The sequence below is a fragment of the Paroedura picta genome, chromosome 5, assembly GCF_049243985.1.
Source record: "Paroedura picta isolate Pp20150507F chromosome 5, Ppicta_v3.0, whole genome shotgun sequence".
NCBI lineage: Eukaryota > Metazoa > Chordata > Lepidosauria > Squamata > Gekkonidae > Paroedura > Paroedura picta.
In genome coordinates this window covers 66696436-66716058 of record NC_135373.1, presented here as the reverse complement: position 1 = coordinate 66716058, position 19623 = coordinate 66696436, and the positions used below count along the sequence as shown (strand labels likewise).

General features: G+C 42.4%; 1 protein-coding gene across 1 annotated transcript; it reads right to left on the bottom strand.

Annotated features, from left to right (window-relative positions):
* Window positions 1–1206: 1206 nt before the first annotated feature.
* Window positions 1207–18324, bottom strand: GPR37 (G protein-coupled receptor 37). The gene is made up of 2 exons (XM_077338345.1): window positions 16297–18324; window positions 1207–2712 (listed from the first exon to the last, which is right to left on the bottom strand). The coding sequence occupies exons 1-2, from the start codon at window positions 17332–17334 to the stop codon at window positions 1894–1896; spliced, it is 1857 nt and encodes a 618-aa protein (XP_077194460.1). The 5' UTR covers window positions 17335–18324; the 3' UTR covers window positions 1207–1893.
* Between the last annotated feature and the right edge of the window lie 1299 nt (window positions 18325–19623).

Here is a 19623-nt window from a genome sequence, read left to right as displayed (position 1 = left end):
GCTATATTACACATGTAATATATGTGATATGTTAAATAATGAAATAGAAAAATGGACTAAAATCTCTGGAATTCATTAAGAAAACATACAGGAACTAAAACATAAACATTAGTAGTTTTATATAAAGACTCATATAAAGAAAGAAGAAATAAAGAAAAGTTGCAAGTATTCTATATTCCCTTTCAAACCACTAGAGGGCATCTTTACACCTATTAGCTCTAAGCAACCTGTCTACCCATTTAGTACCAGGTGGTACTGAAAACAAACGCCAACCAACATATATATTTGCTTAATACAGGAAGGGGAAATTATTTACCACAGTGTTTATGCTTTCAGATTTTATTGTCACTAAGTCTGTGGCAGTCTTAAAACCCCTTCCCTACAGTGGCACTGTCACATCAGGAGTTACATACACAGACTGAGGGCATACCCCTTAGTGTTAAGAACATAGCAAAAAGAAACTAAGAGTCACAGGCAATAATACAAATTATCAAATAGAACATACCTTAACATACACCTATGTATTAAAAAGGATGAATCTGCTGCCGGAATACCAAAATGTTTGACTGGACATTGTACACCCACACACAGATAGGTCAGATAGGGTGTACCTGCACATCTGCACAACAGCTCTCAAAACTTGCAAAATTCAGGACAAAAGCACATGAACAGAATAGTCCAACAAGCAGCAGATTCATCCCTCTTCCCTCAAAACATTGCAAAGCTAACACTACATCTGAATAGCCTATGTTCATTGTGAAAATTTCCCTGCTGGTTATAGATATGGGGGATGGGACGGAGCTCTGCTTTGCATGCAGAAGTCCCAGGTTCAATCCCCAACATCTCCAGTTAAGAGGATCAGGGAGTAGGTGATGTGAAAGACCCTGGGGACTCAGTTGGAATGCACAATGCACAACACAGACCATGAATGGTCTGATTCAGTATAAGGCAGCTTCATGTGTGTGTTCACGTGTGAAGGGAGAGACCAGCACAGCCTTAAGACTCTCTCTACAGAAAGTGGACATGTGACCTACATGCATCTGACCCTGAAAAGGTGTATTGTGAAGACATATCTCTAAGGGAGTGCTGGGAAAAGCACATTCAATATTAGTCCATCTATAATGGAAGGAAATGGTTGCTATCCAGTTTAAGGGATTATCCTCATGTTATTTGATACAACTGTTAAAACGCTTCTTGACAATGCAATCAAATAATTAAAAACTTATTTATTTTACTCTACCATTATTTGTTGGAATACCAAATAATTCCACAATAATTTGCACAAAACAGGTTTAAAGTTGAATGCTTCAAACCACATAATTAGTGGAAATCATTTTGGGAAACAAAAATCACTCAGTGAGCACTATTCTGTATAAGCCAAAGGCATTTCAGTCCCATTGTTTTAAAAAAAGAATTTACTTAGGCTTTGTCCCACTGAAGTCAACTGGAGTTCTTATGAATTCAGTACCCTCCCACCAAAACACTGTATACAACAGACAGACTTAAAATCATCATTAACAATGGCTGGATCATGCCCAATCTTCACATTCTGCAGTAATTTTAAAAATAATAGAATTAAATGATGAAAGGGCATGGGTTTTTTTCTTCCTTCAAAGCTAAAATATAAAAACACCAACTGCAACCATTTAAAGTGCCACACTAGGTGTCGCAATCTCTTTTAATATCTAAATGATTACGTTTCAAAGAAAATATGTTAATATGCAAACAGCAGTTAAAAGCAGTTCTTACAATAATTTCCTCCCTCAATATAAACATTTAGAACCAGGACCAAATTGCAAAATCTACGCACAACCCGCCCCCCCCCCAAAAAAGAAGTCAACAGAAAAGAACCCCACACCCTTTCTCCCTTATAAATTCTGACCATGGAGTGGACTAGCAATGAGTCCCAACCGAAGCAAATGTGGACATCTCACGACGTATAGTACTGAAGGGGGAGAGTTCAAGCTCTGTAGTGTATTCATTGTCATTATCATCACTAGTCACTGTTGACGATTTTTGTATGCACTCATCACAGCAACAGCAGCAACAATCCATAAAAGCCCGACTGAATGGTTTGCAGAGACAGAAAAGGAGAACTGGAGTTACGCACGATTTAAAGAATAAGAGAAACTGACTAATGAGGTGAAGGAGGTCCATGGTCTGCCGAGAGACCCCTGTGGACATGTAGGCAGTGACAATGTTGCAGATATTCTCTGGAATGATGCAGAAGCCATATAAAATAGTCAAAGCCACCACTGTGCAGTTCATCTGGCTCTCCAGCTGGATCTGTCGCTTATTGCCTCTTGTACATGCCTTCTCCACCTTGCGGATTTTCCTTGCTGTCACTAATGAACAAGTAATGGTGAAAAGAGTAGGCAAACAAAAATAGCAGCCAAAGTACCACCAGAGTCTTGCACCATCATATGTGAGGGCCAGCACATAGATGGTGTCTGGTAAGTGAGGAGAGATCTTCACCACACACCGTTCCACAGGAGGGCTCCCACCGATTTCAGAATCTTCTTTAGTCAACTGGCGCAGAACCACTTCAGGAAGGGCTAAGAGGAGAGCCCCGACCCATATCACTGCCAGTTTCGCTGTTGTGGATGTACAGTTTTCAATCATCTCATAATACATCTGTACATTAGTGGCAGCACGGAAACGGTCTATACATAGGGCACATAACGTGAAAGTAGTGACTCCAAGAGATGCTACCTACATAGGAGAGGAAATACAAAACAATACTTAGTAGAAACAAAGACTTGTGGCTATATCACATACTAGATTTCTGAGTGGCTACCAGCTTGACCTACAAACCAGTTAAACCTGCATTACTACGATTTAAACACACGTGATATTATTGCCTTCAGAGGGGCTTATTATACCCTGATCCCGAAACTATCTAAACCAGCACACCGGGAAGAGCCACAAACATCACTGTAACACAGTAGTCTTTCAAATCATGATGCCCACTGTATTACACTGGCTCAACAGGAACGTTATGAAATCACCAGGAAGAAATGTTTAGGGTTAAGATGTAAACAAAATTCAAACCATATTTTTGTTCAGGAAAAAGGAGATATGTAGTTCCCTCTGTTGCAAAACTTCCATTTGTTTCAGTGGTGCTGTGTTGCATTTTCTGAAGCTTTTTAAAATAAAATAAAATAAAAATAAACCTCTATCATGTTGCATTGGTGCCATAAAGGAATACAAACAGGAACTGCTAAAGATTTTCCTTTTAAAAAAGTTTGTTTTTAAAATAAATTATTCCAGCATCTGCACAGTAGACCATTGAAAAATACCCTTAAAATATTGGACAGCTGTAATTTTTTGCTTACTTAATGCTCACTGAGATAATTGAGATTCTGTAATGGGCATATTTCAAAACAGTCTGATTCTCCTCATAATGATGAAATATTCTTGTTTATGTACATGCCATTAAAAAGTCCTGCATGGATATAGTGTGTAATTATATAAATGTATCAGATGCATTGGCCTTCAACATTTAATGGCCATATCTGATTGCTTAAAGTCAATAGCACAGCAAAATATTCAGCTCTTGGGAATAAATCTGATAAATACTGGCTTAACTGGGAGAGTTCTGAAATGACTTCTGAAGTATCATATGGCCTTTTAATCAACCTGCAAAGGGAAGCATGTTTAATTATGACAAAGCAAATCTGTAAATACTTTTAATAAGCAAACCTGCTAATTTGGTGAGTTAAAACAGCTTAGTAAACACAAACAAAATGGATGAACAAATTAAGAACACACAATTTGGGAGGAATAAAGCTTTGTACTGAGAAAGAGGTCAAAGCTTTATTTGCCACCTATTTTAACACAGCAGAGCAGCCACTTATCAAAGTGGAAAGTTTAAGACTTTGTGACCTTGACCCCTAAAATATTTTACATCTGCTAGTTCTCTAGCAACCATATATTTAACCAGGTTAACCAACAAGAAAGTGCCAAGTTTCAATACAAAGGCTACAAAATAGTTTGTTGTTACATGAACAAGTTGTGGAATTCAGGTGGGCAGCTATGCTGGTCTGAAGCAGGAGGACAAAGCTTGAGTCCAGTGGCACCTTTAAGACCAACACAGTTTTATTCCAGGTGTAAGCTTTTGTGTGCATGCAGACTTGGTCTCCTTGCCCATCACTTGAAAAATCAACACTTCCACCTTTGTGACAAACCACCAATTGATGTTTTGTCTGAATCATAAACTACCATTTGTTGCCTTCCCTTCTCAACTTTATTGCAAACTACAGTTTGTGATTCAGACAAGATGACGAATTATGGTTTACCATAAAATTGCAAGTTCTGAACTGAGGAGAGAATGGAAGGAAACAGGGCTGGGTTAAAGATTGGACATCCATACAAAGCACACCCATCTTCTGCTGGACCCTTGTGCTATTCCACTCCTATGCTGCTGGGTGGCTGAGAGCAAGCCTAGTCCTTAAAGGCCATTGGTGCTCTCCTCAAGGTGGTGCTCCAAGCATTTGGATGGGTGGTTTGGCAGGAGAAATGGCTATAGACGGGAGAAAATGAACAAGCCAGAAGAGTCACTGACATAACACGACAACACAACCAGGCAAAGAAAAGTCCCATGGTTAAAAGTCTGAAAAATCAAATCTGAATGTTTTTCATCTCCAGTAATATTACTAGTCATAATGAAGGACTTCTATCTGGAATCAACCTATCAGTCAAGCAATTACTGAGTGACTTGGGAAATGTTATAATCCCTCAATTTGTCTCTGAACTGCATCCATCTATAAACTCACTAAACATTTATGAGAACAAATGACATTAAAATTCTAGCACTGTTTAAACATTTGCTTCTCATTTACACACAATGGCCTGATCCCAATACTATGCCTTTTTTGGTATTCTCCACCCTATAATTGTATGTGATAGTACAGAAAGTTAAAAATCAACCATGATCAATCATTCCAAGTTATAAATCAATGAGCTGGTTGCATCATACGCAGTCACTAACATTATCAATAGTTTAATTTTATTGCAGTTGTGGCGTAAGGACCTCAAAAGCTTGCAGCGTCTTGTGGAAGAACTCTATCCATACATTTCTGTTCTATACAGGATCTTAGACTGAAAACTTTACAGGGAGAATAAAAGGTAAAGGTATCCCCTGTGCAAGCACCAAGTCATGTCTGACCCTTGGGGTGACGCCCTCCAGCGTTTTCATGGCAGACTCAATACGGGGTGGTTTGCCAGTGCCTTCCCCAGTCATTACCGTTTACCCCCCAGCAAGCTGGGTACTCATTTTACCGACCTCGGAAGGATGGAAGGCTGAGTCAACCTTGAGCCGGCTGCTGGGATTGAACTCCCAACCTCATGGGCAGAACTTTCAGACAACATTTCTGCTGCCTTACCACTCTGCGCCACAAGAGGATCTACAGGGAGAATATGTTTTATCAATTCCTGACATAGAAAACTCCAGAATCCCCCTTTTGCTTCCAAACTGATGAAGAATTCTGGTGAATTTGAAAGCTTGTACCCTGTTTTGAGATATTTTAGTTGCTTTTAATAAAAGGTATTGCATCAATCATGTTCTTGTTTTCATAGAATCGTAGAATTGGAAGGGACCTCCTAGGTCGTCTAGTCCAATCCCCTGCACTATGCAGGACACTCACAACCCTAAAATGGATCCAGGAGGACTATGGCATTTTTTTGTTTTGTTTTTTGTTTAATGAGACTGACTTGAGACTAGCATTTACTGAGGTGTTATTTGGCCTCTGAGATTTTACCTGCAAGAACAGACCTCCATTTTTGCTTCTCATAACAAACTGAATCATTAAACATTTTTTGAGCATGGTATTTCACTGAACAGGGTTTGGAGAGGGAAGCGACTACAGTTGGATAGAATGCTATTCAGTCCACTCTCCATAGCAGTCATTACTCTCCCCCCCCCAAAAAAAACTAGTCTCTCTCATCTGGAGATCTTCAGCCGCCACCTAGATGTTAGCAACTCTTTATGATATTTATTCAGCTAGTTTCTGTTGGGAACTGAATATTATGTCAGTGCTGCAAGTAGAAAGAGCACTGCCCTAACTGATCTCAAAACAGGAAGTGTTCCTAGGACTGGAAGTCAAACTTAGAACCCCCCGAGCAGCCATTGTTTGGTAAGCAGATTTCATACAAGGGTGGGGGGAAGGTCTAAAATGATACAACCAATGTACATTAAGCTGATATTTCCCAACAAATCAGCATCATGGTGCCCAAATGTGGTTACATCTAAAGGGACCTTAGATGAAGGATTTGGTTGGTGTACTGGTTGTGTAAGGAAACATGTCGAGCAATTGCTGTCAGGTTGGTTTCAGAACTGCTGCTGGTATAGAAACAAACATCACAATACAGCTGGCACTGTTGCCTTTTAGAACAGAAGAGGAATCCCATCATCCTCTGCTGAGTAAACAGAAGAAAACTTAATGCCAAGGTCAGAACAGGCAGAACTAATTGTGTAGCAGTAAAGTAACAAATGTAACATTTGCCCCCTCAAACCCCTCCCCCCCCAATTTGTTGAACTCTGTTTAAGACAAATCCCTGCCTGTTTTGAAGTTTCCTACTTAGAATGTAAATCAGAAACAAATATTTGTAGCTAATTTAGAAGCAAGACCAACGCTACTTGTATCAACTTACATCTGTAAAATGTGAGAAGGGAATTTGGAAATGCACAGTGAACAAGCAAGCTTTTCTAATGTCACAATGGCCAAAGCCAAATCTAGCTAGCTGGCTGAAAACTTGGCTGACAGAATAACTAGTTACCTGCTACAGAGTAGAGAATTAAACGGAACGTGAACTTTTCTTTCATAAAAAAGAAACCCAACTTTATGAGAGATCTGAAGCCACCAACCCATATTAACAGTGCAGGCATCAGTGTTATGACACATAGAATTTGCCATTTCAACAAGTGTGTTTTAACCAGACTGACATGTAAAATTCCCTCCTGATCTCTGATCTGCTCAGATATTCAAATTTGTTTCTTAATTATTTATGTCCACTATTTATAGTCTGTCTTTAGCAAAAGGACTCAAGGTGAATTACACATAGAGAATCAGTACAATCAGCAAAATAGGACAATGCATTAAGACTACAGAAATCTGGAGCCATCAGAAAGAACTGAAGCATAGCATCAGAATCAACACGACACTGCTTACAATAAGCTATGCACAGTGGTATAGACCACAGTCCCTAACCATTTATCTATGTAAGTTCATGAACCATTCTGTAATAGGGTTCTATTACCTGTTGAATAATGCAGTTTTGCATAGGACCGTTTATGCACTGGGAACTTCACTGCCCCATCCCCCTGTCAGGAGCACAGATGGGGGGGCGGATGAGGTGCACCAGGCTAAATGTTCCCCCGTGTGGGTGCAGGAAGAGGTGGGCCAACCTGCCATGACTAAAACTCCAACTGGCCTAGAGTGCTGCAACTCAGTAATAGGATCTAGACAGATCTTTCATATTATTCCCATTCTTCAGATACTTCATTGGCTGCCCATTTGGTACTAGACTCAGTATTTGCTATCTCATAGACCGTTTATGCACTGGAGGTTTCATGTTGTGCTGCAGGCTAGAGTTTTAGTCGTGGCAGGTTGCCCACCTCTTCCTGCACCCACATGGGGGAGCATTTGGCCTGGTGTACCTCATCCGGCCCCTATTTGTGCTCCTGCACGGGAGCTGGGGCAGTGAAGTTCCCAGTGCATAAACGGTCATACAAAGCCCTTCATAGCCTTGGCCCCTCTTATTTGTGACTTTGCTCATATCAACAGGGGCTTCTTGCAGGTGCCAGCCTGCAAGTGGGAGAATATCAACCACTGCCCATACATGTGCTTTCTCCATTGTGGCCCCCATCTTATTCAATGGCCTGTTCGAGGAGGTCAGATTAGGTCTCACTCTCCTGACTTTTTGCAAACTTACCGTTTATGCACTGGAGGCTTCATGGCTTTGAGGGGAGACCAATGTACAGTGCATTGCAGTAGCCTAATCTTGATATTACTATGGTGTGAACCCAGGTGGCCAGATATCCAGGGAAGGTGCCAACTTACAGGCTAGGTAGAAAGCATTTTTTTTGCTGCTGCATTAATTTTCTTCTCCATTAATAAAGCCGGATCCAGTATAACCTCAATACTTTTAACTGAGTCAGCAATGAACTCCTTCAGGAATGGGGAGAATAATGTCCTTCAAAGCCTCTACCTTTTCAACCAGCCTTGTCTATGTTTTTTAGGGTTTACTTTCAATTTGTTCACTTTTAGGCAGTCAATCACAGCAGCCCAGCAGTTATTCAGAACCTCTACCACATCACTAGAATATTTGGATGAGGCTATATAGATGACAACTGGTTTTCAGTAGCAATCCTTTGAGTCCAGTCCATGAGGAATGATCTGAACCATTTCAATGCAAATCTACTGCAATGACACTTCTGCCTCGAAGTACCTCAATAAGATGGTACGATCTACTGCATCAAAGGCTACAGAGAAATCCAATGAGAGCAACAGACAGGTTTGGCCTTTGCCAACATTCAGATGGAGGTCATTAACAAAAGCTGAACCAAGACAGAAAGGGTCTAGGAGATGCTGAAATTACAGGTGTCCAAGAGGCTTGGGTCTATGTCTTGAATATGTGGAGAAGGGATATATGGCCCCAAACTATGCATTTATTTGCATAAAGCCTTCCTGTGCAAAGCCCAGACATATTTATTTCTATAAAACATTTATATACTCCTTTTCTAGCATACACTCAAAAATATACGTCCTCAAATAAGACACTAGAAAAGACAACAATGCTAGCAAAAACTGAAGACAACAGGAGAAAAGGAAAACCCAGCACCAAATGGGATCAAGTCAAGCAAGGAAGGCACAGATTTCCATTTGCAAGACTGGAGCAAGGCTATTAATAACAGGACATTTGGAGGTCATTAGTTCATAGGGATGTCATAAATCAGAAGCAACTTGACAGCCCATAACACAGACACAGTGGTTTTGTATGTAATTTGCTGCACAATTAGCATCCATTCAAGGTTAGTAATAGATAACAATTAAGCAAAAATTTGGATTACTTCAGTCTTCTAAGAACATATTTATTTGTGGTGTGATTGTTGTTGTTGTTATGTGCGAAGTCGTGTCCGACCCATCGCGACCCCATGGACAATGATCCTCCAGGCCTTCCTGTCCTCTACCATTCCCTGGAGTCCATTTAAGTTTGCACCTACTGCTTCAGTGACTCCATCCAGCCACCTCATTCTCTGTCGCCCCCTTCTTCTTTTGCCCTCGATCACTCCGAGCATTAGGCTCTTCTCCAGGGAGTCCTTCCTTCTCATGAGGTGGCCAAAGTATTTGAGTTTCATCTTCAGGATCTGGCCTTCTAAAGAGCAGTCAGGGCTGATCTCCTCTAGGACTGACCGGTTTGTTCGCCTTGCAGTCCAAGGGACTCGCAAGAGTCTTCTCCAGCACCAGAGTTCAAAAGCCTCAATTCTTTGACGCTCGGCCTTCCTTATGGTCCAACTTTCGCAGCCATACATTGCAACTGGGAATACCATAGCCTTGACTAAACGTACTTCTGTTGGCAGGGTGATGTCTCTGCTTTTTAGGATGCTGTCTAGATTTGCCATAGCTTTCCTCCCCAGGAGCAAGCGTCTTTTAATTTCTTTGCTGCAGTCCCCATCTGCAGTGATCTTGGAGCCCAGGAAAATAAAATCTGTCACTATCTCCATTTCTTCCCCATCTATTTGCCATGAATTGAGAGGGCCGGATGCCATGATCTTTGTTTTCTTGATGTTGAGTTTCAAGCCAACTTTTGCACTCTCCTCCTTCACCCGCATCAACAGGCTCTTTAGTTCCTCTTCACTTTCTGCCATTAGAGTGGTATCATCTGCATATCTGAGGTTGTTGATATTTCTCCCTGCAATCTTGATCCCAATTTGTGACTCCTCTAATCCCGCATTTCTCATGATGTGCTCTGCAAACAAGTTAAATAGGCAAGGCGACAGTATACAGCCTTGCCAAACTCCTTTCTCAATTTTGAACCAGTCAGTGATTCCATGTTCAGTTCTCACTGTTGCTTCTTGACCTGCATATAAATTTCTCAAGAGACAAATAAGATGCTCTGGTATTCCCATCTCTTTAAGAACTTGCCACAATTTGTTGTGCTCCACACAATCAAAGGCTTTAGCATAGTCTGTGGTGTGATACATTTAATTAAACTGCAAGCTCCATATAGTATGAAATATACTTCTGAACTCCCAGTTTTATGTATCAAACTTTAATAATACATCTAACTCAGGTAGGTAGCCATGCTGGTCTGAAGCAGAAGTCCAGCGGTCTTAAAGGTTCCACTGAACTCAAACTTTGTTCTGGTAAAATAAGACCGTTGTTTATAGGCCACTGATGCTGGTGTGGTTACAGGACAGCCAATGTGGCTACACCATTTTACATGGCTGTAAATAACTTCCTAATGGCTCAAAATGATTAGAGCACAACTGAGAGCTGTAATGTTGTCATATTGGCAGATGCAACTCTGTAGCATACCTCCCTGTTGCATCAGATTTAGTACTGCTTCTATTTATGTTTGTAAACAACAACACATTTCTGTGCAAGTACTAGATTAAGGGGATTATCACTTGTTTTAAAAGGCTATACCATATTTCTTTTGCTTTGGTTTTAAGGCTGCAAGTCCCAATACCTAAGCGTAGCTCCACTAAAATCATTGTGCTGTCTCCAGAAATGTATTGTATCTGACTCAGAAAAGCCATTTCTTGCAGTCTTTGGAAATCTATTGTACATGCTTATGAATTAGTTCAAGCTGTCTTGACAATGCAAACCATACATTTTTTTCTGAAAAGCTCGATTACTTGGTACAAGTAAATTTTCAATTATTGTTTTTACACCAGGATCAGAAGCATAATTCTAACAACAACAAAGATTTCAAATTTTAAAATGGAAACAGAACACAGGAATGAGATTATTTCCATAGCAAATTGAGGTCTTGACTAGCTTTTTGTAGGTATGATTTGAAACTAAATGGCGATTACTTAATTGTTTTATTTTGTTTATTAGCCAGAGGCAAATTACAATAAAATTGGATTTACCAGTTTAAAAGTCTTTCAAGATTTTTCTGAACAAAATTTACTTGTCAATTGTGCCCAGGTGTGACTGATAAAACAGAACCAGTCATACCTGTACACAATTATGAAGCCTTAATGCAGTTGCACATTTTCACGGCATTTTTAAACTTCCTGGACATCTTCTTTCTGATAACCAACGCAGAGGTCAAGTTTGATTCAGTTTATCCAAGGGCTTTGTACTGGTTTAGAAGATAATGAGGTTTTAAGAAAATTTTGGTTAGTTTTTAGTTGTATCCTAGTTTATGAGAAATGTCCTTATCAGCCTTTGCAAGCATAAAGCCTCTTGTTCTCTGCCAATACTCATGCTATATTAATAACCAATGTGTATTCTTGTTTATTAACAATTGGCTAGGTATTATTACCTGAATCTTTCCCATACAAATGTTGTTCCTCCACTGTGGCTACAAGTGGTGTTTGTGTAGGAGGTTCCCTCCCAGATCAAAATATCCATATATTACTGAGGGCATGGGAACTGCCCGGAAAGGGTATGAGAACTGGCAATCATTCTGCACAGTTAATTATGCAAACTGGGCCTCGCCTCAAGCACTATTTTAAGCATAGTAGGGTAAAAGCTTTCAGACTCACAGGAAGATCTGAACTGCTATCAACCCAATGACTAAGTATGTCCCAACTGACTCACTGTCCTTCCACACTGTGGTGGACCGAGCATGATCAAATGAAGAACTCTTCCAACAAGCATCTTCCATCAAGAAACTGACAACTTGTCTGACATACTGGACTACATGTCTTTTACTGTCTGCAACCTCAACAGCTAGAAAATGCAAGACACCTCTTGGAACATTATCCATTTGCATTTGTAACTCAACCTCGCTGCTATGCCACTTTATGAAAAATTCTGCCATAACGCTGCATTTTTAGCCAAACTTGGCTTCTCCCAAAATATCCCTTGTCTTTTAAGCATCTCTTGACAGGTCACTTTTCTTAACTAATACACAGAAATTAGACTAAATTAAATGTGTTTTATTTATTCATTTATTGTATTTATATACCGCCCTCCCCGGAGGCTCAGGGTGGTTTACATAAAACGTAGAAAACAATACAAGGAACTTAGTTTTTCCATAGTTTTACTTTGTTCCTTGTACCTGAACAGAAAGCAGACTTCCTTTAACTGCGGCTCCCCATTCCAGGTCAATTTAGTGCATTTGTTCCAGACTGCGAATGGATGGAGGATAGGCACACGACTCAACCACAACAATTAGGCATTTTAAAAGTTCACTTCTAGGACAAAACCAGCTGCCTGGCTCTACTAAATTTTACACATACTTTGGATCATCAACATTTAGATTTTCTTTGTGCTTATAGTTACTTTGTAATGCAATACACACTGATATATAAGTGGTTAAAAAGTATCAACATACTTGATACCTTCAAGGTAGTACAATCCTATTCAGAGTTGCATAAATCTAAACCCACTGAAATTAACAGATTTAGACTGGAGTAAGTGCTGTAGGCAGGCTGATGGAGATGGTTATATCCTACTCACTATGATTAAAGGAATGTATGATACAAGGATATTATAGGGTATAAACAAGGTCTACTAAGAAGTAAATTCAATTTTATTCAATGGGGCTTACTCACAGGAAAGTGTTCTTACAATTGTAGCCCTAGCTAGATATTTCTGCCTCATGTGTCATGAAATGTACATGCAAACCACTAGTAACTCAACATTCTTTTGAAACTCAGCAAGATTTAATAGCTAATTTACCAATGGGAAATTGTTCCAACAGTAAGCAAATTGACATATACTGTAGGCTTAGAATGGAATGGATATTATAAAACTACTAGCAAGAAAGCCCATTGCAACCACGAAAGCAATGGGCGCTAGGACCCAGGGGACAAAGGCAGGCACAGATCTCTCTCTCTCTGGCAGCAGGAGCCATAGGAGATAATCAGGGCTTGTTTGCAGTTTGGGGCTCATTTGCAGTTTGTCTCTGTCAATCTCTCTCTCTCCCTCACAGGAGCCATAGCAGGTAATAAGGGGTCGTTTGCGGTTTGTGTGTCTCTCTCAGGAGTCTGAGAGCAAAGTGGCTAGTAGGGTTGGGAACTTTGGCACCCGAAGTGGCTGGTCGCTACCGATGCAGCCAGTGCCACGCCGCGGGGGGGAGGGGAGGTGTGGGCGTCGGTGCTCCGATGCCCGCAACTCCCCTCCCCCACACTGGCTATGTAGGGAGCGACTGGCCGCTTCGGGTGCCAAAGCGCCCAACCCTAGTAATTAGCATCCAGGGAAGGAGGGCGGGAGCTGTAGGGGCAGGGCCGATCAGGGTGTGGCCAGCTTTGCTATTCCAACTCTGAAAACCTAGACATGTTCCATCCCCCCAGGACATTTCACAAATATTAAGAGGAACAATGGATAAGGATAAGTGATGTGGAGAGAGTGAACTCCATTAGTGATGTGGAGAGAGTGAACTCTATTGCACGATATGAAAAATTGGGGTTACCCATGAAACTGACTGGCAATAGATTAAGCACTGGCAAATAAAGTAGATGACCTGTATAGTAGTAATACTGGCTGAAGGACTGGCTGGCAGGATACCCATGCACTTGTCAAGAAGTGAACTAGGAGAATGAATGAATGAATGAATGAATGAATGAATGAATGAATGAATGAATGAATGAATGAATGAATGAATGAATGAATGAATGAATGAATGAATGAAGTCACTGGCTTAGGTGGCTTTAAGATGACTAGATACATTCCTGGAAGATAGTGCTGTCAATGAATTACTGTTAAATGGAACCTCCTTATTTAGATGTAGTGTACTTCTGAATATCAGGTGCCAGGGAGAAGCCAAGGGAGAAGTTTATTCCCTTGATTATCTACTGGCAACTTGTCCTGGAAACATCTGGCTTGTTTCTCTTTATTTATTTTTATTTATTGTTGGATTTTTATCCCACCACTCTCAGAAATGATTTGTGGTGGTTAAAACCGTTTACATAAAACCCCTATTAAAACCCCACACAAAACCCAGCGCAAGGTTGGCAGCATTATTCCACCTACCCACCCCCAGCCTGTCGAAACAACCATCCGCTCAGAGTATGGGGTTAGCCTGATATTCTAGCACAGCCTGAGGAGGGTTCCCTGATCTTCCTGGTTCTGGCCTCAACCAAAAGCCTGGCAGAAGAGCTCCATTTCCTGCTGTTGAAAATAGGATCTGTATGCCATTAATCCTCTGTCTGTGGATTCTTCATATGTTCTGGCTAGCATACTTGCCTGCATCTTCAGAAAAGCGCAAGACACTTACAAGCATCTCTTTCAACAACAAAAGGTGACCTAGTTCAATGAAGTATCCAAACTTTCACAGGACTTTGAACTATTTGAACTATTAATTATTGGATATCCTTACAACCCTACTCCCATAAGGGCACAGAGTAGTTTACAAGATGGATCAAAATACATAAATTAAAATTATTATAATAACATCAACTCATTAACAATTAATTAGTTAAGTTTCAAGCCTACAATATGGATGTACTGATTGTTGTTACAGTGACAGTTAATAACTGTACTTGGTTTTGTTCTAAAAGGGTATATTCCTCTGTACAGATGTGTTATGTGAGAAATTCCACTATTCAGGTTATGCCCACACCCTAAATAATGTCGCCAGTCAAAGTGATTAATTTAACTGTTAGGTTCCATGCATTTGTGCCAATGCACCTCCCACTACAAGGAGGTTAGGAGGACAAGGTCATCCCCACCTCTTCCTCCTCATACCTACTAGGGTAATCCCTATTCAATTAAAATACAATCTAATGAATAGTCTCCTGCCTAATGTACAGAGTGGCCTTTTAAAGGGATAATATGAAACTCCCACCCTTTATTCACTTACTCTCTTGGTGGAAGTTAAATTAATGATGTTAAGCATATGGTCACCCAGCCAGGATGACCCCATTCTACCTTTTCCCGTCCATTCCTTCCCCCTCCCATTCCTCTCCCCCCACCCACTAAATAAAGAAGTTGACCTGCATGGTACTGGCTAACTGGCTGAAGGACTGGCTGGAAGGATACCTGTGTACTTGTCAAGAAGTAAGAATTTAACAGAAGTATAAAGGAAAAAAAAAGGGGGGGGGGTGCAACTATGGGATTTGGAACTACCTGGCTGCATTAATAATGCATCTATCATATTTATGGTTTTCTGACTATTAAAGAACATCTTCCACTCTTGCTGTCTTCCAGTTCTATAAGGAGAAACAGTATGTTTCTTTTGCCAAACAGAAGCTGTTCAACAAATTCAGAAGCAAGAATAGTATATGCATGATTTCACTACAAGTAACATGCGCTACAATAAATTATATTGCACCCAAAGGCATTTACTGAGTTTGTATTAAATGCATCAACAAAAGTTAACATAATCACTTCACGTATAAAAAGTCCATGCTCTTGTGATATATTGGCCTTTTCACTGTAAGTGTTCACATGGATGGTTTGCTGGGAGTTTTCCACTCTAAAAAATGTCCTGTTACAGTACCCTGGTTTACCAATTAAAGCGAAGGATCTAAACTGACATCGTTCATAAATACATTTAAGCCAATTACCACTATGCTTGCAAACACATTTGCTTGCATGTTTTACCAAGTTCCCTTCCAAGAGAGTATGGAGAAGATCATAACCTTTAACCCCAATCCTAAACACATCTCTCAACTCAAAGACTGTACTCCTTGTACAGAAGCACTTCAGCATAATACTCCAATGGATGCATTCACAAAGATGTTCACATGCAGTTTTTCAAGCACAGGCATGTCCTGTGGATTAGGAGCCACAAACCACAGCCACCATGCAGACACAAATCCAATTTGTTTCAATTGACTTATGTTATCATTTCAGGATCATGGTGCCATTCTTACTGACATCAATGGGATTAAATGAGCTAGTTGCTCTAGTCAGAAGTACAAGACAGAACCCCTTCCTCCAACACAAGCCCCACCAAAATCAAACAATTCAAACTACTGCACATTTCTCTCAAAACCTGAACAACTTTAACAATTAAGAACAGTGAATATGGAGAATACCAAATAATAATGCTACAGTGCTGCAATATATGTTACAAGGGGGAAATTATTCTGTAAATATGTTACCCCAAACTGATCCTTAAGATCACCACCTGTCTGGGCAAAATGCCACTATGCCATGCTACTCTACTTACCTCAATGTATGGTACAATTTTGCAGGAGAAATCATCCAGCAGCCACTTTTTGGTGAGTTCTTGAAAGATCACCAAAGGCAAACAGAAGAAGATGATGAGGAAATCCCAAAAGGCCAAGTTGGCCAGTAAGGAGTTTGAGATGCTCCTCATGTAGTAATTGTGGCACACGATACACATCACTGCCATGTTTCCCATTATTCCAATGCCAAAGATCACAATTGACAGGCACATGACTGCATAGGCACCATAGGACTCTTCAGTCAGAGGGTAGAAGGGGTTCTTGACTGCAGACGGTCGGAACGTCCCATTCCTGTGGGCACCAGCACTCCTCTCTCCCATGTGAGACCCATTCAATGGTAGCAACAGGGGGATATCCATCTCTGCTTCTCTGTCCAGGGAGTTAGTGGCATTTCCTAGAAAGTGGCTGTTCTTGAAAGCCTTGACTTTTCCCACTTGTCCTCTGTCCAGGGGATCATTAACTCCCCGTTTCCTTCTAGTATGCCTCTTTAGGCTAATCCTTGAGTAATCTCTCCTGTTCCCCTTTGCATGTAATTTATCTTGAGGGAGACCAGTCCCTAAGGCTACAAAGTAATCTTCATTCAAATGGTTCTCACCCTGTTCTTTCACGGGGCCATCAGACCATTCCGCTGGTTTCAGAGCACGAGATCCACGATGGGCAAGTTGCACCACAGTCCAGTCCCTGGAACCACCATAATCCATCAATGGAACCCACTCCTCTGAAGCACTGGCTGTGGCCTTGGGTCTACCCATTTGGCCTTTCTGCAAGGAAGCCTGAGAGATGCTTCCTGATGGAAATCCCGTAATGGTCCAGACGTCCTCCTGCTTGGGTGTCTCTCGTGGAGACATTGCAAGAGCTACTCGACACCAGGATCCGCACGGTCGGATCTTACTCCTGACCTCTGATGGCCACTCCGGCCCATCCCTTTTCAAAGGTGGCTGAAACAATGCTACTTTGGCAACGGCAGACAGCGCACCCAGAAGCCAAGCCCAGGCAAAGTGAGTCTGGAGTGGGTGCATGCTTGGAAGAGGGGGGCCTCCCGGGCTCCTTTAGAAACGACGACCGTCCAGCCTGAAGGATTTGTCAGTTGCGCATATTTCCCCCATAAGGCGACCCCACCGCAAGCTGATCCGCGGAACAGCCTGGCAATAAAGGGTGCTGTTGATCGCCCGCGGCCAGTCTTCAAGTTCTAGTCATGTCTTCAGCAAACATATGCAAGTGTAAGATTTGGAGAATAAGCGCAAAGCTCACAGCGGAGGTGGGGGAGGAAACCCCAAGAAGAAGAAGCCTCCCGTTATGGCCAAGCGCGATTGTCCTCCTCAAGCCACGACCGCCTCTGGGGACAGACGTCGAAAAAGTTGTAGCAACCCGCGTCTGCGACGTTGAATGGAGCGAGTGGGAACGGCGCTGGCTGCCGCGCGCGCGCACTTACCCGCGCGCGCACCCATCTCGCTTCGCCTTCCGCGGCCAGCGATCCGCCTTTTCCCGCGATGGTGGCTTTGGGGCTCGCCCGCTCCGCATCCTCTGCTGGGGAAGGCCACTAGCCGCTGGCCCGCTTGCCCGGGGCGAGGGCGAGGCGAGGGCGATCCATTGGCGGCGCCTAGACCCAGTGGCGCGCGCCTCCTGGGGGCGGCGCGCAGGGAACAGGTTGCCGCCTGCCAGCCAGCCAGCCAAGCGCTTGGGAAATGCCGGGAGGGGCGGGAAACCTCTGGCTGAGAGGCAGGACGAGGAGCGGTTTCCTTAGCAGCCCAGCTGGTTGCAAAGTTGCTCCTGGTACCAGCCGTAAGTTCGGGAGCGGGGCGTGGGCGAGGGCCCTCCCTCCAAGCAACGTGTTGCTGTCGCCTCGTCTCCAGCCTAAGCAGCCCCGATGGGAAGCGCCGAGCAGTCAGCCAGGGGGACGAAGGCGAGCCGTGCTGCTCGCATGCGAGCCTGGAAGGGCCCGCCTTCCCTCCGCTCTCCAAACGTTGGCAAACGGCTTCCCTCTGGCGGCTTCTGCCCTCATGCAACAGCCACTCACGCTTTGTGGCGGTTTCGAGCCAGGAGAAAGGAGGGGGGCCTTTATCGCGCACGCGCCACGCTCCCGTTCTGGGGGGGGGGGGGAGTCTCAGCAGCTGCGGCGCTTGCCCCAGATGTCGGGCGGCGGCAAGCACGGACATCTGGAGCGCGGGGGGGGGGGGCGGACGGGAGTCACCGCACGGTTGTCCTTAGGGAAGCCCAGTGCCCTTTGCTTGCTGACAGGTGGGAGGGCGAGCGAGCCCAAGAGGCGCAGGGGCAAGGGCAGGGCGTTCTTATTTGTGCCCAGACGTAGGGGGCTCAAGCCTGGGGTCTGGGGGCTCTCCTTCAGGGAAAGCACTCGAAGTGGCTCTTGACAGATTTGAGTAGCCGTCAACTTGCCAGTTAGAGCAATACCGTATAGATAGCAGGCTTTCAGAATATTGTCTCCTTTGACCTCCTGTTCCTGGATAATTCAAAGAAGGCTACAGAAACCACCTGGGACAGTTAACAATAGCAAGTACATGCTTGCAGATCATCATATTTAAAACATGGAGGGCCCATATATGACCCTTGCTCTCCCAGCTGCGTTGGCTTCAGGTTGAAGATGACCAGATTCAAAGTTTTGGTCATTACCCCAGAGAGCTTTAAAATCCAGTGATTTGTTCAAGAACCCTGGCCCTAAGGAGATTAACTTGGCCTCAACCAGAGCCAGGGCTTTTTCAGCCCTTCGGGGAGGGTGGTATATAAATCTAAATAAATAAATCTAAATAAATAAATAAGAATACGCTATCAAATGGGATCAGAACCCTTCGAAATCTGGAATGGTTCCATAGGGCTTGCAAGATGGAGCTGTTCTGCCAGGGCTATTGTTGGAGCCTGAAACAATATCTAAAATTCACAGCTTTTGATTCTGTTTTACTCTTTTAAAGCTTATTTAATTGAATTTAAAATTCTTTTAGATTTTTGGTTTATGTAATTTAACCTTTATTGTAATTACCCCAACTCTCTGGAGAGAAATCAGAGAATAAATGCAACTATAAAATAAAAATATAAAATAAAAAAGTCTATATGACTTTCGGATAACGAAAGAGTGGCTAACAACAGTAAAAACAGTACAACAGCATTTTACAAAAGCATAGTTTTGAAAACAACATTAAAACAACTTTTGGGGGAGGGGCAGGTGCCATATTCAAGGCACCTACAAAACAATCATCTTGAGGTGCTGAATTCTCTCTTAAAAGCTTCTGTTTTCCATGCCCTCTGAAAATGCAAAATGGGGAAGTCATCTGAAAAGCTGTTTCATTACATCGGAG